The 18,501-nt window shown below is 48.7% G+C and overlaps 1 protein-coding gene across 1 annotated transcript; it reads right to left on the bottom strand.

The window, feature by feature from the left end:
- Window positions 1–17,080: 17,080 nt before the first annotated feature.
- LOC136529942 (protein STRICTOSIDINE SYNTHASE-LIKE 10-like) lies at window positions 17,081–18,220 on the bottom strand. Its single transcript, XM_066522990.1, has one exon. The coding sequence runs from the start codon at window positions 18,142–18,144 to the stop codon at window positions 17,098–17,100; it is 1,047 nt and encodes a 348-aa protein (XP_066379087.1). The 5' UTR covers window positions 18,145–18,220; the 3' UTR covers window positions 17,081–17,097.
- Between the last annotated feature and the right edge of the window lie 281 nt (window positions 18,221–18,501).

The raw sequence follows: 18,501 nt of genomic DNA, 5'->3' as shown, positions 1-18,501 counted from the left end.
TGTGCCCCTCTTCCTCCCGCTCTACTACTAGGGTGGCGCTGACCACCTACGTGGTGGCTGCTATGTATAGCAGGAGGGATTCTCTATCGCTTGGAGGAACTAGGATTGGGAGCCTTGTCAAAAGCAGTTTGACCATGTCAAGTGCCTCCTCGGCCTCGGACGTCCACTCGAGGCGGTCGGCTTTCTTCAGGAGTCGATAAAGGGGGAGATCTCATTCACTGAGGTGCGAGATGAATTGGCTGAGGGTGGTGAGGCACCCTATGATTCACTAAACCCCCTTTATGTTCTGAATCGGGCCCATCCTTATGATGGCAGAAATCTTCTTCGGGTTGGCTTTGATGCCACGCATAGAGACGATGAAGCCAAGCAGCATGCCCCTTGGGACTCCAAAAACACATTTTTTGGGATTGAGTTTGATGCCATTCGCTCAAAGTTTCGCAAAGGTTTACTTAAGATCAGCAACTGAGGTGGTCAGCCCTGCTTGGACTTAACCACGATGTTGTCAACGTAGGCCTCGATGGTTCGCCCAATGAGGTCCTCGAAGCATTTGAGCATACAATGTTGGTACATGGCCCCAGTGTTCTTTAGACCGAATGGCATTGAGACATAGCAGAATGATCCGAAGGGGGTGATGAAAGATGTCAGCGAGCTGGTCAGATTCTTTCATCATGTTTTGATGGTAGCCGAAGTATGCATTAAGGAAGCAGAGGGTTTCGCACCCCAAGGTAGAGTCGATTGTTTGGTCTATGCATGACAAAGGAAACAGATCCTTTGGGCATGCTTTGTTGAGGCCCATATAGTCAACACACATCCTCCATTTTCCGCTCTTCTTTCATACAAGAATGGGATTGGCTAACCACAATGGGTGGTGTACTTCTCTGATGAATCCAGGCGGCCGATAGTTTTGCTATCTCTTCACCAATGGCCCTATGCTTTTCCTCATCGAAGCGACGTAGGCGTTGCTTCACTGGCTTGGAGCCTAGATGGATTTTCAAGGTATGCTCGATGACCTCCCTTAGAATGTCTAGCATATCCGAGGGTTTCCACGCAAAGATGTCTTTGTTGCTATGGAGGAAGTTAACGAGCGCGCTTTCCTATTGGGAGGAAAGTGTGGTACTAATGCATACCATTTTACCCTCAGAGCTGCTAGGATCTATGAGGACCCCCTTGGAGCCCTCTACCGATTCGAATGACCTGGTCAATTTCTTTATGTCGGGCGCTTCTTCGAAGACCTCCTCCCTGAGAGTGGCGAGTTCCCCGGAGGCGACGATTGCCGTTGCGTGGCCACAACACTCGACCTCGCACTCAGTAGGAGCGCTGAAAGGAGGTGCCTGACTGGTGATGACCCCATGAGGGCCTGGCATCTTTAGCTTGAGGTATGTATAGTTGGGGATGGCCATGAACTTCGCGTAGCATGGTCGTCCCAAGATCGCGTGGAAGGTTCCGGGGAACCCAACCACCTCGAAGGTGAGAGTCTTAGTCCTATAATTGAACTAATCCCCAAAGGTAATGGGCAGATCGATCTGCTCGAGTGGCATGGCTTGCTTCCCGAGCATGATGCCGTGAAAAGGTGCTCAGGGTAGGGTGGAGGCGCGTCCAGTCGACGCCTATCACATCGAGCGTATTGGCGTACATGATGTTGAGGCCACTGCCTCCGTCCATCAGTACTTTGGTGAGTCGCTTTGGGCTGACAATCAGGTCGACCACAAGTGGATACCTTCCCGAGTGTGGGATAGTATCTAGATGGTCAGTCCTGATCGAAGGTTATGGCAGACTCCTGACCACCGGAGGAAGGGAGGTGTGGCCGATTGGGCCGTGTAGACTTGGCGGCGTGCGACCTTCTAGCGATGTTTGGAGTCAGTAGGCCACTGATCCTCTAAAGATCATGAGGCTAGCCATCCAGCATTAGAAAGTCATTGTCCTTCTCCTCAGCATCATCCGTAGTGGGGTCAGGTTCCTTCCCCTGCTCCCCTTTGTTGGAGCTTCCTGGACAAGAACTTCCACATGAGGCTGCAATCCTTGAGCAGATGCTTTACTGAGAAAGGCGTGGTTCAGCCACTGGCCCTCTTGAGCATTTTTTTGAAGTGGTTCAGAGCACCCTCCAGTGGGCTTTCGACCACCCTTGCTGATCAGTAGCGGCCATGAGCGAGTCCTCACGCCATTGCTTCTTATTCTTTCTTTTGGCGAAACTGATTGGAGGTGCCTTCGCCGGCACCCTCGTCCCAGCCTTGCCTTGCCTTCGAGGCGATCGAAGATCGCTCCGACCACCTCTTCTCCTAAGGCATGGCTAGTGGTGATGTCCAGGAGTTCCTTGGTGGTTCACAGGCCCTTGCAGTCCTAGCTTATGAACCAAAGACTCGTAGGTTGTCCCGGACAGGAAAGCTCCTATCACAGTCAGTGTTGGCGACATTAGGGAGCTCGTTGTAGTGCTGGGAGAAGCATCGGATGTACCCATGGAGGGTCTCACTAGCCTTCTAATGGCAGTTCTTAAGGTCTCACCGGCCTTGTATGCACACTAGAAGTTTCCCACAAAGATCTCCTTCAGATCTGCCCAACTCTGGATTACATTAGACGGTAGGTGTTCCAACCACGCTCATACCGAATTGGCCAAGAACAGTGGGAGGTTGTGGATAATGAAGTCGTCATTATCTACACCATCGGCTTGATAGGCAAGCCGATAGTCTTCAAGCCAAAGTCTAGGGTTTGTCTCCCCTAGAGTATTTAGGGATATTGGTAGGCGGTCGATGCCTTGGAGGGAATACAGCGTTGAGGATGTGCCGGCTGAAGGCCTAAAGCCCTGGTAGGCTAGGGCTTGAGCTTTGGTCCTCACCACTGTCGTAGCATCCACTGCATTGAGGATGATAGCTGCGGTGGGCTCTTTCCCTTGGGTCGCTATAGGCACGTCTACGGGCATCGATGGTGTTGCGTGCATTACGGTTGTGGCCGAGACATTGATGTACTGGGATCGCAGCGCATTACCTGGTGCCTTGTGGTGCTTGGTGGACTGATGCATCCCTGGTGGGACGCATCGAGGGCATACGCTGGCTGGTGTCGAGCTCGTGTCGTCGAGACAACAAGCTTTTTGCCTGCTGCGCCGCCGCACGCTCGGGTAGCGTGTGAATTTCACGGTGGGCCCGATGATCCTCGGGCGTTGCGGCCTCTGGAATGCCATGGAGCAAAGCCATTGCGGCGGCGATGTTCTGGCTTGCCCGAGCAAAGTGAGGAAGGGTTTCATCATCGGTGATGATCCTTTGGTTTACGTCACGGGCCACGGCGCGTGCGCGCCCACTGTTTCTGCAGCGTTTGATCTCCTGATCGACCTCTGCATACTCTCGAACAAGCTATTGTCCTGGCTTCGTCTATCTCCCACTTTTGGGCTCTCAGTTGCTCCACCCCTACTGTGAGGTGGGGCTACTATCCCCCCCTTCAGTTCCGCTGCCGAGGTGGCCTACCAGAGTAGTCTCCTCCATGGAGATGCTTTCAACAGTGTCCCTTGGGTGTTTCCGCCATGAAACATTCCCGGGAGAGGTGATGGCTTCGCCTGTTGGAGTCAGAGGCTAGAGTCCAACCCTAGACCCTCTGCGAGGAGGCCATGGAGGGATTCTATGATGCTTTCGATGATCCCCACGAACTCACTGTTCGTAGGAGACAGGATCGTGTGTTATGCCACAAGGTGGCTTATGGTCACCGCGACGTTGCGGAGACCGAACAGAAGCGCTGTCGAGGCACTTCGTGCTGAAGTGTTTAGAAGAGAGGGTGAGGCAGGCATGGGTCCTCTCTAGATGGCTAGGGGTCTAAGGGGGACGCCTGGGCTAGCGCTCAAGCCTCCCATAGGTGAAGTCGGTGGAGCGGAGAGATTGGATGGTGACGTGGGCCAACACCAACTCTCCTCCCACCGTGACGATGAAGTCTAGGTCATCGAAATGCATGTGTGCACCCGGGACCTAGCTAATTGCATGGCTAGCCATCTGAGGCCTGATTTGGAATACGCAAAGGCCCCTACCTGGTGCGCCAACTGTTCGATGTTTTCGAACAAGCATCGGCTAATAAATTTATAATTATTGCACGTTAGGCTCGGATGGTATACTAAAGGACACAAGGTTTATACTGGTTCAGGCAGAACATCCCTACTGTCTAGTCTACTGCTGCTCATGTTATTAGTACCAAAAAAGGTTCATAGTAGGGGGTACAAACGGTCGAGAGAGGGATAGGTCCCAAGTCTCTAATGGAAAGGTCGAAAGGACGCCAAGAGCTCAGTTGCTGCTTGGCTGTATGTTGTGTGTCGAAAACGAATCGATCAAAAGTTGGTCCCCTTAGTGGGGTGCCCTGCCCTCCCTTTTATAGACCAAGGGGGGTAGGGGTTACAGATGGGAGAAAGAGGAAAAAAACCAAAGGTAGAGAAGGTCCTTCGGGGGAGCCAGGTCTTCCTTTTCCTATGTGCCTGACCTGCTAACATGGCAAACTATGTTAGGGATGGTGTGTTCACTAATCCTTATAGGGTCGTGCCCTAGCCTCTATCAGCAAGTGGGTGCGTCCCATCCTACAGTCGGCGGATGGTGTAGTGTGTCAGAGGGCCAAGCCATGACCCTTTGGGGAGTAGACGGAGAAGTGACCCTACGTCCATCACTATAGGTGATGTGAATTCTGTCTTGGATCACAGTGGTTGTCGCATGCTTGTGTTAGTATCCGCGTCCGAGAGCTGATGGCGGTGCCAACAACACTATAGGGACAAAAGTCGGTGCCTACAACACTGTTCGGGCACTGTTAGGTCGGAAAAGGGATTAAAGCGCCCATACCATCGTATCCTGATGGTGCCTTCCTATAGGCGTACAGGGCATGGCCCTCGATACTGCGGTTGACTCGAATGTCCTGTCGTACCTTGTGCTCATCTTTATGAAGGATCAGGGTGCAATCGTTGGGCAAGGCGGAGCTAGCCCTCAGTCATTGGGCTGAGGCGGGGCCTACCCTCAGACATCGAGTGAGGCAGGGCTAGCCCTCAGTTGCTGAACGAGCGGAGCCTGCCCTCAGACGTCAGGCGAGGCGGAGCCTGCCCTTAGCCATCAGGCGAGGCGAAGTCTAGCCCTCGGGGGTTGGGCGAGGCGGAGCCCGCCCTCGGACGTTGGGTGAGGTGAAGCCTGCCCTTAGCCACCGTGCGAGGCAGAGTCTAGCCCTCGGGGGCTGGGCGAGGTGGAAGCCAATCTTCCGTCATTTGGGCAAGAAGCGCAGTAGCGTTCTTGTCTGACCAGAAGTGTCAACGTTCGATGGTTATTAGTTCCACCTCACTGGGTACCCCGGTATTAGGTCTCCGACAATGAGCTCCTGTATGACAAAGCTTAAATTCCTACCAAAGCCATACATGATATTTAGATCAGGAAAACTTCCACATATATGCTGCTTGTTTTACATTGAGTTTAGTCAAGCTTTGTTGACCCTTATGAGAGGTTTGTCATGCTCTTAAAATCAAGATCACGTACACACCACCCACATATGCACTATTCCTACACTAGGGGTAGGTGCAAAAACATGCCTTCCATCTAGATCCACCCAAAAATGTTTTACTCCTACACTAGGAGTGAAAACAAAAACATGCTTGTTAGGTTTCCACTCCAAATAAATGTCCCAAGTTCTTGTTGCTATCTCTCAAAAGTTTTGTTGCATAAAAGAGACATAGGGCTATGCAAAAGTTATTCATAAAAAAAGAAGAAAGAAGAAAGAAAAAAGAGTTGAGCAAAAAAATGACAAGTGTCCGAGATATTGAAAACAATGGCTACTCAGACTACCCGCCTGAAAAAGGGAAAACAGAAAGAGATGAATAAGATAGCCCATGTTCTCTTGCAAATTATTTTTAAGTTTCAAAAGAGAGATATGTTTTCAAAGAGCATAGTAGAATTAGGTTAGCCATCATATATATCCACCATACATTCACACGCATGCACATCTTGATTTGATTGTATGACTCAACTCTCTTTGGATCCGAGGTTTGAATTTACAATATATGTATTACAAGTACGCTCTTTATGCTTTTCCACTCCTATGAGCTCCACATAAGCCTTAGTTGCAGAAATAGAAAGGCATAACATCAATATTGTCTTAGTAAGGATCCACAAATACCACATATATTGAGAGATTTGAGGGAGTCATACAATGGAAGCTCTGAGTTTTATTTTGAAAACTTATAAAAACTTTAGAATAATGGTTGAGCAAAGAACTTGAGACATAGTGCTTGACTTGATCGTTGTCTTTCAAATGCTCAAGACCCAAGTGAAGGCTAAGAATTCCCATGGTTGAAGGTAATATAGGTAAGTTTAAAAGATAGGTTCATTCTAATCCAGAGGAGAATTCTTGTTTGAACACATGTGTACTTTTGAGGAGTTGCTTCGATGTTTTCAAAAATCCTAAAAACTCCTGATCCATTTAATGAGTTTAGCTTTGCTAAGGGACTAGCAAAGGTTAAACTTGGGGGTATTTGTTGATGGTAGTTAATAAACATTATAAACCATCAATATAACATGCATAAGGGCATAAATATAATCACCAACAAAGATTTAGGGGTTTAAACTAATAAATTTCACGAGTTTTGGTGAATCTGTATTTTCTGCTGGGTTTATCTAGAAAACTATCAAGGTGGACCTAGATGTCAGACTTAATCGCGCTTATCCACAGCGAAACGGATACCAGAAGGTTCCAGAAGACATGAGAGGATTCCACGCCAAAGCTGGAGAGCAAGGCATCGCCATGTGGGGTTAGCTAGCCCCACTTGTAGGCTGGTCGGCCCCTGTGGCCCACCTGTCATCCCCCCATTGCTATGTTTGTTCTCCACCGCCTCCTAGATTACTATCTACACCATTTATTCAAGTCGGTTTGATCCAAGGGCTAAGGATTGACTGCTCTAGGTCTATATATACCAAGCCCCTACCCCCTCCCTCAAGCATTGCATTGCATTCAAGAGAAGACAGAAACCCTAATCATCGTCAAAGCTCCACCATATTCTATGGCACAGCTAGTTAGGCTAGGTCTAGAGGGAGGCAAGCAGGCTTCGCTTGGATTCTCGATCGTGTCAAGAGCATGGTTTGGTATAATCTTTGTACCCTTTCTCTTTTGTATCTCTCATTATTTTTATATGTTTGCTACAATTGTTGTGACAACATTATTCATATCGTTTATGTTCCTAGTTATCATGTTCATGGTCTACTTTGATTATATACTTAGTATAGCTAGATTATCCTTATATTTATGCATAAGTTCGTATAACGCTCACTCTAAGGTACCATGGGTGAGTGGTCGACATTGTGTAAGCATGGTGTTTATACGTTGTTTACCTATGAATACACCCTATATTCTGGGTCATGTGGTAGATCGTGGATGTGACACTCCCGTTGAGTCCTTTGTAGTCCACTCTCCGAATATAGGTATACAAGTAGGATCTAGTTACGAAGGAAGACAAGCTCTATTCTTAATCTTCCTTAGTAATATCCCTTATGTGTAGATATGAAGTTGGTCTTAGCCATGACTACTAGGTGTAATTACACTAATCAATGTATACTTTGACTTGTAATTAAGAATGACTTAGGAATTATTCCTCTAATATTCTACTTAACCATGCTAATGCCATAGAATGGATGTACTCTGAGTAATCAATGATTAATTATTATGCACTATTCATATATACATTTACCTCTTGACTTACTCCCTGTTGTGAGTAGAATATTGGTTATGGTTTACTTCTCCATCAATAACATAAGTTATCAATGCATGTCCATGACAGATCTTCCCTGTGGTAAAAATATAAATAACGATACGTATAATACTCTCAGGTAAAGTGCTATCAATGGTATAATTATCTGTGTGCTTGCAGATTCCTTTGATGTATATATATTCTTTCTAGTCACATGAAATATTAAAGTACTTCTTAGGGTCATTCTAGAAATAGCACTAGGTAGTATCAACAAGCATTTTTGGCAACACCACTAGGGATGACAACTTAGTAAATGATGCTAAGGAATATCAACAACATAGGGTGACTACTTAAAACAAGTGACACGTTAATAAATATCAACAATGGCTCTATCAAGTTGCGAGGCGGAGTACATCGCTGCCACAACCACTTCGACTCAAGCTCTCTGGTTGGCTCGGCTGCTAGGCGATCTCCTTGGCAGAAACTGCAGAAATAGTGGAGCTCAGGGTGGACAACAAGTCCGCCTTGTCCTTGGCGAAGAACCCCGTCTTCCATGAGCGCAGCAATCATATCCGAATCAAGTACCACTTTATTAGGAGCTGCTCAGGGAGCATCAAGGCCTGCTACATCAACACCCTAGAACCAACTCGCCGACCTTCTCACCAAGTCCCTTGGGCGGGTCAAGTTCCAGGAGCTTCGTGCCAGGATTAGGATGGTTCAAATTCTCTAGAAGACGCCACACAAGACTTAGGGGGAGAATGACAGCTATAAGTCTTGTGCTTATTTACTTAGGATGTTTTATCTAGAGTAGTTGGTGCTTGTGTTAGCACCCTTATCATCTATCTTATCCTACTTGAGCATCTACATTAGTAGTTGGAATATGTTGTAGCTTTCTTAAGTTGCAAGCAAGGTACCCTATATGTATCCCCAACCTGCCATGGTTTGTGGCAAGGCTAATGAAATGAAAATCTAGCCCCAAACCTGTGATTTGGCTGCAACATAGAGGAGTTTGATGGTCTGTTTTCAGCAATGAAATTGAGTGGTACTGCTCCAGACTCACGTATGCTAAATGCTCTAGTTAGGAGGCTATTGCAGAGAGGTGACGTAAGCAGGGCTTTGGCTTACCTCTCCAAACTTGATGAGAAGAATTTCTCACTTGAGGCTTCCACTATTTCTGTGCTTCTATCACTTTTCCCGAGAGGTGAATATCAGCACCATGCAAAGCCTCTGCTTGAAAGTATTGTTTCCTTAATAAAGCCAACAGTTGAGTGTTGACCCAAATAAACAATTGAGTTCTCAACCGTGCTAATCATCTTTACGTGAGATGCCAATTTGTTGGAGTGACTATTATGTCCTGTGGTCTAATTTTTTTGCCCTGCTGTGTGGTATGCTTTGAATGAGGAAATTCTCTAGAGATATGTTCTCTTTTTATCAACAGGTTAAATAATCTTGTTTGCAGTCCTAGTTAGCTCGGATTCAGGAATTCTCTAGTTAGCTTTGAACAATATTTTGCAAGAAATGCTGGAGAGATATTATAATTCAGGAATGTTTTCCCTATTTTCTAACAGTAAATAATTTTAAGCTTTCAGTGCCTTGAGAGAGGCCTTGCATATGTTTATCATGAGTTTCGTGCTAGAGGCCTGATGTTATTCCTCAGATTCGAGCTGACGAGTTACCCATACAAAGTCCTCTGACAGAAGCTATAGTGAAAAAAACAATTGAAACATTGTGCAGATTTGAAGGTATCTGTCTATCACACATGTTATTCATAGTTTATTTATCTTTAATTTTTATATTTTAATTCTGGACTCTTATTCAACCATATTTAATGCTCTCCTGCACTTCCTTACAGAAAGGACCAAAGGGGCATTTTTTTCAGGACACAGAGACCTGATTTTCGGGTTCCATCAGAGGAAGAACTGAGGAGATTATTGATGCCAGAAAGTGAGTTTCTGCAAAATATTGTTGCCCTTGTGTCAATCAATTGTTTCTTGACGATAAGTTTTTTTTTCCACAAAAGGATGGCAAATGCTTTGTCACAAATTTTATTAGAAGAAGAAAAAGAAACAAGTATTGGCCCAGTTTTTTTAGGGAAACCGGGCCCAAAAACCCAACAACACCTCCCCAAACACAACTACTAAAACAACAAAAGTTCTCCACGGACAAACTCAACACAACTAGCCGCTCAGAAAAAACAAACAATAAGCCAACTAGAAAGAAACGGCCAAACCACTAAACAATTCACACTCCAGCTAAACCGACTAACAACTATCACAACTAATAACTAAACATCTACCAAGGCAAAATCTTTTCAACGCTCTTGCATGCTGTCGCTCCAAACCTTGGACCACAAGCACTGGTTATTATGCCATACCCACATTTCAAATATATAGGGTGAAATGTTTTTAAAAATTGGGCCATCAGAGTAAGTTGACTACGATTACATTTTCCTTATAGAAAGTTCTATTGAAAGCAAAAATACCTAAATAATGAGGATATTATTGTTTGAAGGTTGCCTTACCTTGTTGATCACATTAGGTCTTGTTGGGTGTACAGGGAATGAGAGCAGGAATGATGGGAGCCCAGTCCATTTCCAATGATGTTGATTTACATGGAATATCCCCCCTCGACCTGTTGATCTTTGGATGTGACTGGTAAAGTAATCTGCTGCTCTCCCTCTGTACGCGCGGCAATGTGACCAGCACGGTGAAGTTCGGTGACGGCTCAAGGGTGGCGATCCGAGGGCGTGTCACCATCATCTTCAGGTGCCAGAACGACTGAGCACCACGTGCTGACGGATGTATATTACATCCCGTAGATGTTTTCAAGCATCATCAGCATTGGCCAGCTAGATGAGCGCGGCAGCGAGGTACTGATCAAGGACGGCGTCCTCGGGAATCAGGGACTGGGAGCAGCGGCTTCTTGCCAAGGTGAAGAGGTTCCGGAAACCGGCTGTACCTACTCAACTTGAAGGTGGAGTAGCCCATCTGCTTGGCTGCACGGCACACGAAGGAGCCATGGCTGTGGCATGCCCGGTATGGCCATCTCAGTTTCGACGCTCTTGGTCGGCTGGAGAAGATAGTGACTAGGCTGCCTCATATCGAGCACGTAGGTGAGCTGTGTGACAGCTGCCTGGTCGGGAAGCAAAGAAGGATGTCGTTCCTGAAGACAGCGAAGTACCGCGCAGCGGAGGCCCTCGAGCTGGTCCATGGTGACCTCTGTGGGCCGATCACGCCGGACGACCCATGGCGGGCGCAAGTACTTCATCTTGCTGGTGGATGACTGCAGCCGGTTCATGTGGCTGCAGCTTTTGACCAGCAAGACCAGGGAAGCAGAAGCGGTCAAGAAGTTCAAGGCGCGCGCGGAGACGGAGAGCGGCAAGAAGCTGCGCGTGCTGCGGACTAATCGCGACGGTGAATTCACTTCAGTGGAGTTCGCTGCATACTGTGCGAATCAGGGTGTGGTGCGACACCACACCCCGCCATACTCGCCATAGCAGAATGGCGTGGTGGAGCGACGAAACCAAACGGTGGTCGGCATAGCTCGATCCATGATGAAGACCAAAAGCATGCCGGACAAAGTTCTGGGGAGAGGCTGGTGACCACGGCGGTGTTCATCCTCAACCACGCACCCACCAAGGCCCTGAAGGGTAAGATGTCGTTAGAGGCTTGGCATGGACGCAAGCCTAATGTGTCCTTCCTCAGGACATTTGGATGCGTCGGCCATGTGAAAAACACCAAGCCTCACCTCGGCAAGCTGGAAGACAGGAGCACGCCGATGGTGCTCCTGGGCTACGAGGAAGGTACTAAGGCGTACCAGCTCTATGACCCATGCGGAGGCAAGGTGGTTGTCTCACACGATGTCATGTTTGACGAGAAGGTAAGCCTAGGACTAGGACAGTCCGGGCACGGGGGAAGCTGGCGGCTTCACCACCACCTTCGTTGTCGAGCATTTGGTCATCCACGGTGGTGGAGACGCTGATTAGGAGGTGATGACCACTCCAGCAACAGAGCCGAGCACTCCTGGGGTGGTGCCTGAGCACTCTAGTAGAGGTGCCGAGCGGTCCTGCAGTGGTGCCGATCACTCCAGGACGGGTGCCGAACGCTCCCATAGCGAAGCCGAGAGGTCCTTGCAGTGGTGCCGACCACTCCAAGACTGGTGCTGACCACTCCTGCAGGTGGTACCAACCACTCCAAGAGTGGTGACGAGCGGTCCTGGAGTAGTGCCAAGCACTACAGCCATGGTGCCGAGCACTCCAGGTGTTGTGCCGACCACTTCGGTGGAACAGAGGACTCCATCGACACCGATCGAGTTTGCCTCACCTCCAAGCGACATCACCGAGTTCGAGGATGCCTTCCACGACGGTGAGGAGGTGCAGTTCCATAGGATGGATGACATCGTCGGCGACATAGGGTCCTTAGGTTTGGCGGGTCGGCTACTCAATGACCCAGAGCTGCTTCTCGTCAGTGCAGAGGAAACACCCACGTTCGCGCTGGCCGAGCGCGATGCAAATTGGTGACGGGCGATGCTAGAGGAGATGAAGGTGATCAAGGAAAATGAGACTTGGAAGCTCGTCGATCCACCTCTAGGATACCGTCCGATCGGCCTGAAGTGGGTGTACAAGGTCAAGTGGGACGAGCGCGGTGCCATTGTCAAGCACAAGGCGCGCCTCATCGCCCGAGGCTTTGTCCAGCGTGAGGGCATTGAATTCAAGGAAGTCTTTGCACCGATAGCGCGCATGGAGTCTATCCGACTGCTGCTGGCTTTGGCAGCAGCGAAGGACGGGCGCATCCATCACCTGGACATAAAATCGGCCTTCCACAATGGCGAGCTAGCGGAGATGGTCTTCGTCAGGCAACCTCTAGGTTTTGCCATCAAGGGAGCAGAGCACAGGGTGCTTCGACTGTGCAAGGCGCTCTACGGGCTGCGGCAGGCCCTGCGAGCGTGGAACACCAAGCTTGACGCCACACTGGGTGAGCTTGGGTTCACACGGTACGCAACCGAGCATGCGCTCTACACGCGACGATGGGGAAGGAGGAGCTCGTCGTCGATGTGTATGTGGACGACTTGGCCGTCATTGACATGCGTGCGGAGGACATCAATAGCTTCAAGCGCGAGATGGCGGCTCGTTTTCGAATGAGCGATCTCAACGCGCTCTCCTACTACCTTGGCATCGAGGTGAAACAGGGGAAGGAGGTGCTCATGCTCGGTCAGAGCGCGTACGCCTCGAAGCTATTGGAGCGGAGCGGCATGTCTGAGTGCAAGCCGTGCGTGACTCCGATGGAGGAGCGGCGAAAGCTGACGAAGGCCAGTACCGCAGCGAAAGTAGATGCAACACTCTACTAGAGCATCGTCGGCGGTCTGCACTACCTAGTCCACACGAGGCCGGACATTGTGTTCGCCGTAGGCTACGTCAGCCGCTTCATGGAGGATCCCCGAGAGGATCACTGGGCCACGGTGAAGCGGCAACTGCGCTACGTCAAAGGGACGGTGGATCAGGTGATCGTCTTCTCCAAGACCGACAGAAGTGGGCTGCAAGCTCACTATGTTCAGCGATGCAGACATGGCGGGGGACATCGATGGACGGCGGAGCACCTCTGGCGTGCTCGTCTTCCTCAGGTCAGCTCCAATCTCATGGCTATCGCTGAAACAGAAGGTGGTGGCGCTGTCCACGTGTGAGGCAGAGTACCAAGCTGTGTGGCTGCGCCGGCTGCTGAGCGAGCTGACCGGTGTCGAAGCTCACCTACCAGCACTGATGGTGGACAACCAGCCCACCATCGCCCTCGCAAAGAATCTGGTTCTCTACGATTGGAGCAAGCACATCGACGTCAAGTTCCACTTCCTCAGGGACTGTATTGATGGAGGGCAGATCGTCATCGAGTTTGTCGAAATTGGTCGGCAACTCGAGGACGTCCTCACCTAAGCCGCTTCGGCCGTCTTCGGTTCACGGAACTGAAGAAGATGATTGGCATGGTGGAGGTTCTAGGGTCAGCAGCAGGATTAGGAGAAAAATTGTAAAGTAATCTGCTGCTCTCCCTCTGTACGCGCGGCAGGGGCAGGCGCCGAAAGGGCTCTCTTGCTGCTGCACTGTAGCTGCGGCAGGGGCAGACGCCAAAGTCAGACCTGCTGTCACATCTAGTCACTGTAGCAGCATGGTAGTCTGACATGTCTGTGTAATAGAATTAGATGTGTAGACTTGTATATATAGTTTCCCACTGCAACTCAGTAAAGAGGCAGTTCAGTTTGCCACATCCAGAAGCAAAGCTTTCAGTCAGTGTTGGGCTTGTGCTGTGTGTGTGAGCTGTTATTAATATCTTCTTATACCTCTAGCTATATTAAGTGAGTATGCTAGTAAGCTTACTGCTTACCTGTGCAGGGCAGCCGAGGGACAACAGTGACATGGTCCAGAAAACCCAGCCTGAGTCCATGGCGATTCCCCTCAGCCCACTGGGATAAATAAGTCGTCGTGGGATGGGTACTTTTGATTCCATTTGGGCTGAGCTACTGGAGAAGTAATAGAGATCTAGCATTACCAGAATTATAAATTAAGCTCTGGAGAAGCCATAGCGATTCCATCTGCTTAAAGGTTGAACAAATTTGTGTCCTGTAGTGAGCCAGATTCAGTTTTCTTGGTGTGTTTTTTCAAAAAAAAAGGTTTTGAACTTTGGTGATTTTATTAAATTAAACTACAATATATTTGTTTGGGTGTATAACTGCCAGTCTGACACTGGTAGGATATATGCTCTCCGATAAACCAACAAACCATATAACCCACCGGTTTTCGACCTCCATTGTCCTGTATATCAGAAAGTGGGTGTGTCTAGTACCCAGCAAGATAGATGGGAGGTTAGAGAATTAAGATTGATTAAGGTGAGGTGTGTTAAAAGTGGGAGAAACATGACACTAAGTAGAGGAGAGAAGAGAATTGAGAAAGTGGGAGAAACATGACAGTAAGTTATAGGATGGCAGTCCTAGTTTGGTTGGGTTATGTATGTTCGAATGCATGTCTATCTGTGTGTTTTTTCTAAATGTGAAATGTAAAGATATATGATGCTAATTTTCCTTGCTCCCTAGTTTCTTGGTATACATGTTCCTGATTTTAATCAAATTTCCTTGGATGCGGGCAGGACAGAGAAAATATAGAAAGATTAGAAATCACTGGTGTTGGAGATCCATCTGGTCGTGGGTTAGGATTCAGCTATGTGCGAGTAGCAACAAAAGCACCTGCCTCCAATTCAGTGCTCAAGAAGAAGTCAGCTGCTGCCAAGGGTACCACTGTAACTGGGACTGATGCTGATCTCCGAATGTTGAGCATGGTTCTTGATGGGTTGGGCGCGAGATGAACTCGTGACACCATCTATGGATGATCTTGATCGGTTGTTTGGTTTACGTGATTGCAGAAGGAAGGTCATGATTGGCGTCGTGGCCGTGATGCTGGTCCTCGTGCTTCTGGGCTCCGGTGAGTATAAATTGCTCTTATTGAGCTCCGTTCGGCTTACCTTATATCCGGCTGGTTTGGCTTTTTTTTTTATCGAAATAGTATTTTTCTCTCACAACATTTCAACCAGAACAGTATTTTTCAGCCAATTTCAGCCAAGATTCAGCGAGCCGAACGGGGCCAAGTCTTCAAAAGAAGAAAAAAATATATATGCGCTAGTACTTATTTACTTTACCTTCTTTTGAAATTACAACATCATTTATTTTACAGATTCTTACGCAATTTCTCTCAACAGTTTGTTGCAGTGTTCGCGTTTACCGGCAAGAAGTCGCTTGTGTCCATGTAAGCACATTACCACAGCATACAGGAACATACACATCCAATTCTGACCGTAGTTGATGGAACGCGTTCTTTCAGAGATTATATTGGCGTGCTAATGTTCAGTTGCTGTATTTTGGCAGAGTGGTGTTTCTTGGACGGATCATATTCACTGGGGCCTAGTTTAGATTGCAAGTTTTTTTCACTCTCTCTCCATCACATTAAATCTTTGGACACATGCATAGAGTATTAAATGTAGATAAAAAAATAATTAATTACACAGTTTGATTGTAAATTGTGAGACGAATCTTTTGAGCCTAGTTAGACCATGATTAGACAATAATTATCAAATACAAACGAAAGTGCTACAGTGCCAAATACTGATTCCCAACCTCAATCTAAACAAGTCCTGGGACACTAATACTGTCCGGCACTTTTCCTTCTGCACAAGTAAGCTGTTGCCACCTGTTATGGTTGGATTTAGAACGATTTTGAGCAAATCTGGATGTCTTTGTTCCATTTCGTCCAAATTTTAAAACTTATTTCAAATGCTTGCTGTTATATACAGTACATTTTTTTATTGAACGTATTTACAAGTTTTTTTTCTCTCGGAAACGTACGTATTTACAAGTTAACCGAGCATGCTGCGACCATTGAATTTGGCCATGTGTTCAGCGTGATAGGAGGCACCTGCGTGGCCATGGACTGGGTGGTCCAGCCGCAGGGGCAGAGCCACACGGCGCTGGACGACATCCTCCCCTGTGCCGACGCGGCGGTGACGGCGGAGGCCCTGCGCCGGAGCAAGGAGGTCAACTTCCAGGTCGTCTTCAAGCTCAACCAGCTGGTCTCCGACGTGGCAACGTGTCCAGCTGGTCTATTCAACTTCCAGCTTGGATGATGGCCTCAATACAGTCCTCTTGCACCACCACGATTTGGTTTGTGTTGGACTTGATTTAATTCAGGGTCGGATTGTTTGAAGCCTACGATATCGTTCTGTGGTAGACGGGCCTGCGGCAAGCGATGTGGTCTAGGGCAGTCGGGTGGTGACGAGCGGATGGACCGAGCAGGGGTTGACGGATGGAAGGGCAGGACTCGGCGCACGGAAAACAATCGGACGCAGGGGCGCCGTGGGAGCGGACGGACCATGAAACGCTTCACACTTAGTATATTATATTATAGATAGAGAAGATATAGATACAAAATACAAATATTGATATAGATAAGAGCAGTACGTGTGTGTGTGTGTTTGATAAGGCCAGGCCAGGCCAGGCTTTGGTATTTTGGTCAGGCTTCTACGAATCAAGCTTGTTAGAACTAACATGCACATGCCATCCATCCGGCAGCCAATCAACGAGACCAGACAATTCAATTATAAATTTGACCTATCGCTATTGTTTTCACTATTTGGTAAAATTTGTAGGCTTGATACACGCTATATTGTCATCCATCGTACGCGCGCATGTATGATCCGTGCTTAAGATAAAATAAGAATAAGGTGTGCACGGCCGGACGACCGGAAGTATGTATTCAACGTATCAAAATTGACAATTTAACATAAGTATAGTGCAAACTTTTATTTATTAATAAAGACAAGCAAACAATAATAAAAGGTCGTCTATAATATAGTGCTCGAAATACAACATATCAAATCCTTACATCTTAAACCTTAGCTATAATCCTGAGTGCTAACAATGCTAACATAAGACAACTCTACAGATCCAAGATATATTTTGCCATCTTGTCTTTCCACCGCCTCGGTTGGCCTAACGTTCTTAGGGCCCGTCATTTCTTGGAGCTTTTCACCTTGAGCACCAATCCTGATGGCGACCAAGTGCTTGTTCGCGCCGAGCGGATACGGGAGCTCATTTTTCTCTCGGTGCAGGGCAACCCAGTAGCCTCCATTCCCGTCGGGCCTCACGTTGTCCGGGTATCCTGGTAGGTCTGCGAATATCTCGGATGTGTTTGCGTTGGGCCCACGGATCCAATACCTTAGCAGCTTGCAAGGTCCGGTGAGCGCGACGACGAGGTGGGTCCTGTCCTCGCTGATGGCGATGCCGTTAGGGTAGGTCACGCCGGACTGGAGCACGGTGACCTGGTTGGTGCGCGGACTGTACTTCATGATGCGCCCCGTGGAGTCCCCGGACGCGGTCACCATCTGGTGCTGTGACCGCGGGTACGTCTTGCTGCTATCAGTAAAGTAAACATCGCCGGTGACCTGGTCGATGTCCACCCCATTGGTGAAGCGGAACGGCTCGCCGCCGGCCTCCGTGGCAAGCACGGTCGCGTCCCCGCCGTCCGGTCCCACCCGCATGAGCCCCATGTATGCATCCGCGACGTATAGGTTGCCGGAGTTGCGGTGGAAACGAAGGCCCAGCGGCCGGCCGCACGAGCTCTCCGTGGCGACCGGCGGGAGCTCAGACGGCGCGTCGCAGTTGTTCTTGGTGTAGCTCGGGCTGTACGTGAACGTGCTCCAGCCAGCTCCTTCGCCACCGTACTTGAGGATGCGGCCGTCGGAGATGCTGACGTATGGTCCGGCGCCGTGGCCGTCGAACGCGACGCTCTCGGGGCCAACCAGCGCGTCGGGCAGGTCCAGGCGCTGGCTGTTCGATGCGTCGATGGCCTTGGCTACGGCGGCCACGGCGGTGCACGGCAGGAGCAGCAGGACGGCGAGCAAGATCCCAAGCAGAACCAGCTTTGATGTGAACCGGCCCATGGTCGCTTTTCCGGCCGATGAGTACGCAAGGTTCTCTACTTCTCTCGCTGGCTTTTGTTGGCCGATCGGCGATCGCGCTGATTGTTTGTAGAACGGGGCACCTTTTCCTCTGGTTTTATTGGGGCCTTCGCTTGCAGCCGAATCCGAACCGGTGCCAGGGAAAGAGAAGGATTCCGACTGTAGGAGCAGCAGGAACGGAGACGGATGGTAAAATGAATATCCCCTCCTATCACGTAGCCACATAGGCTCCATGTTGGTTGAAGTAGCAAGTGCTATTTTTTAAGTCAACGTGTATACTACTACGGAGGCCATAGCAAGCTATACATGTTAGTTGATCTCCACCAATAAGCTGGCCTA

This window comes from Miscanthus floridulus, chromosome 19 (genome assembly GCF_019320115.1).
Source record: "Miscanthus floridulus cultivar M001 chromosome 19, ASM1932011v1, whole genome shotgun sequence".
Lineage (NCBI taxonomy): Eukaryota > Viridiplantae > Streptophyta > Magnoliopsida > Poales > Poaceae > Miscanthus > Miscanthus floridulus.
This window is presented reverse-complemented; position numbering and strand designations above follow the sequence as displayed.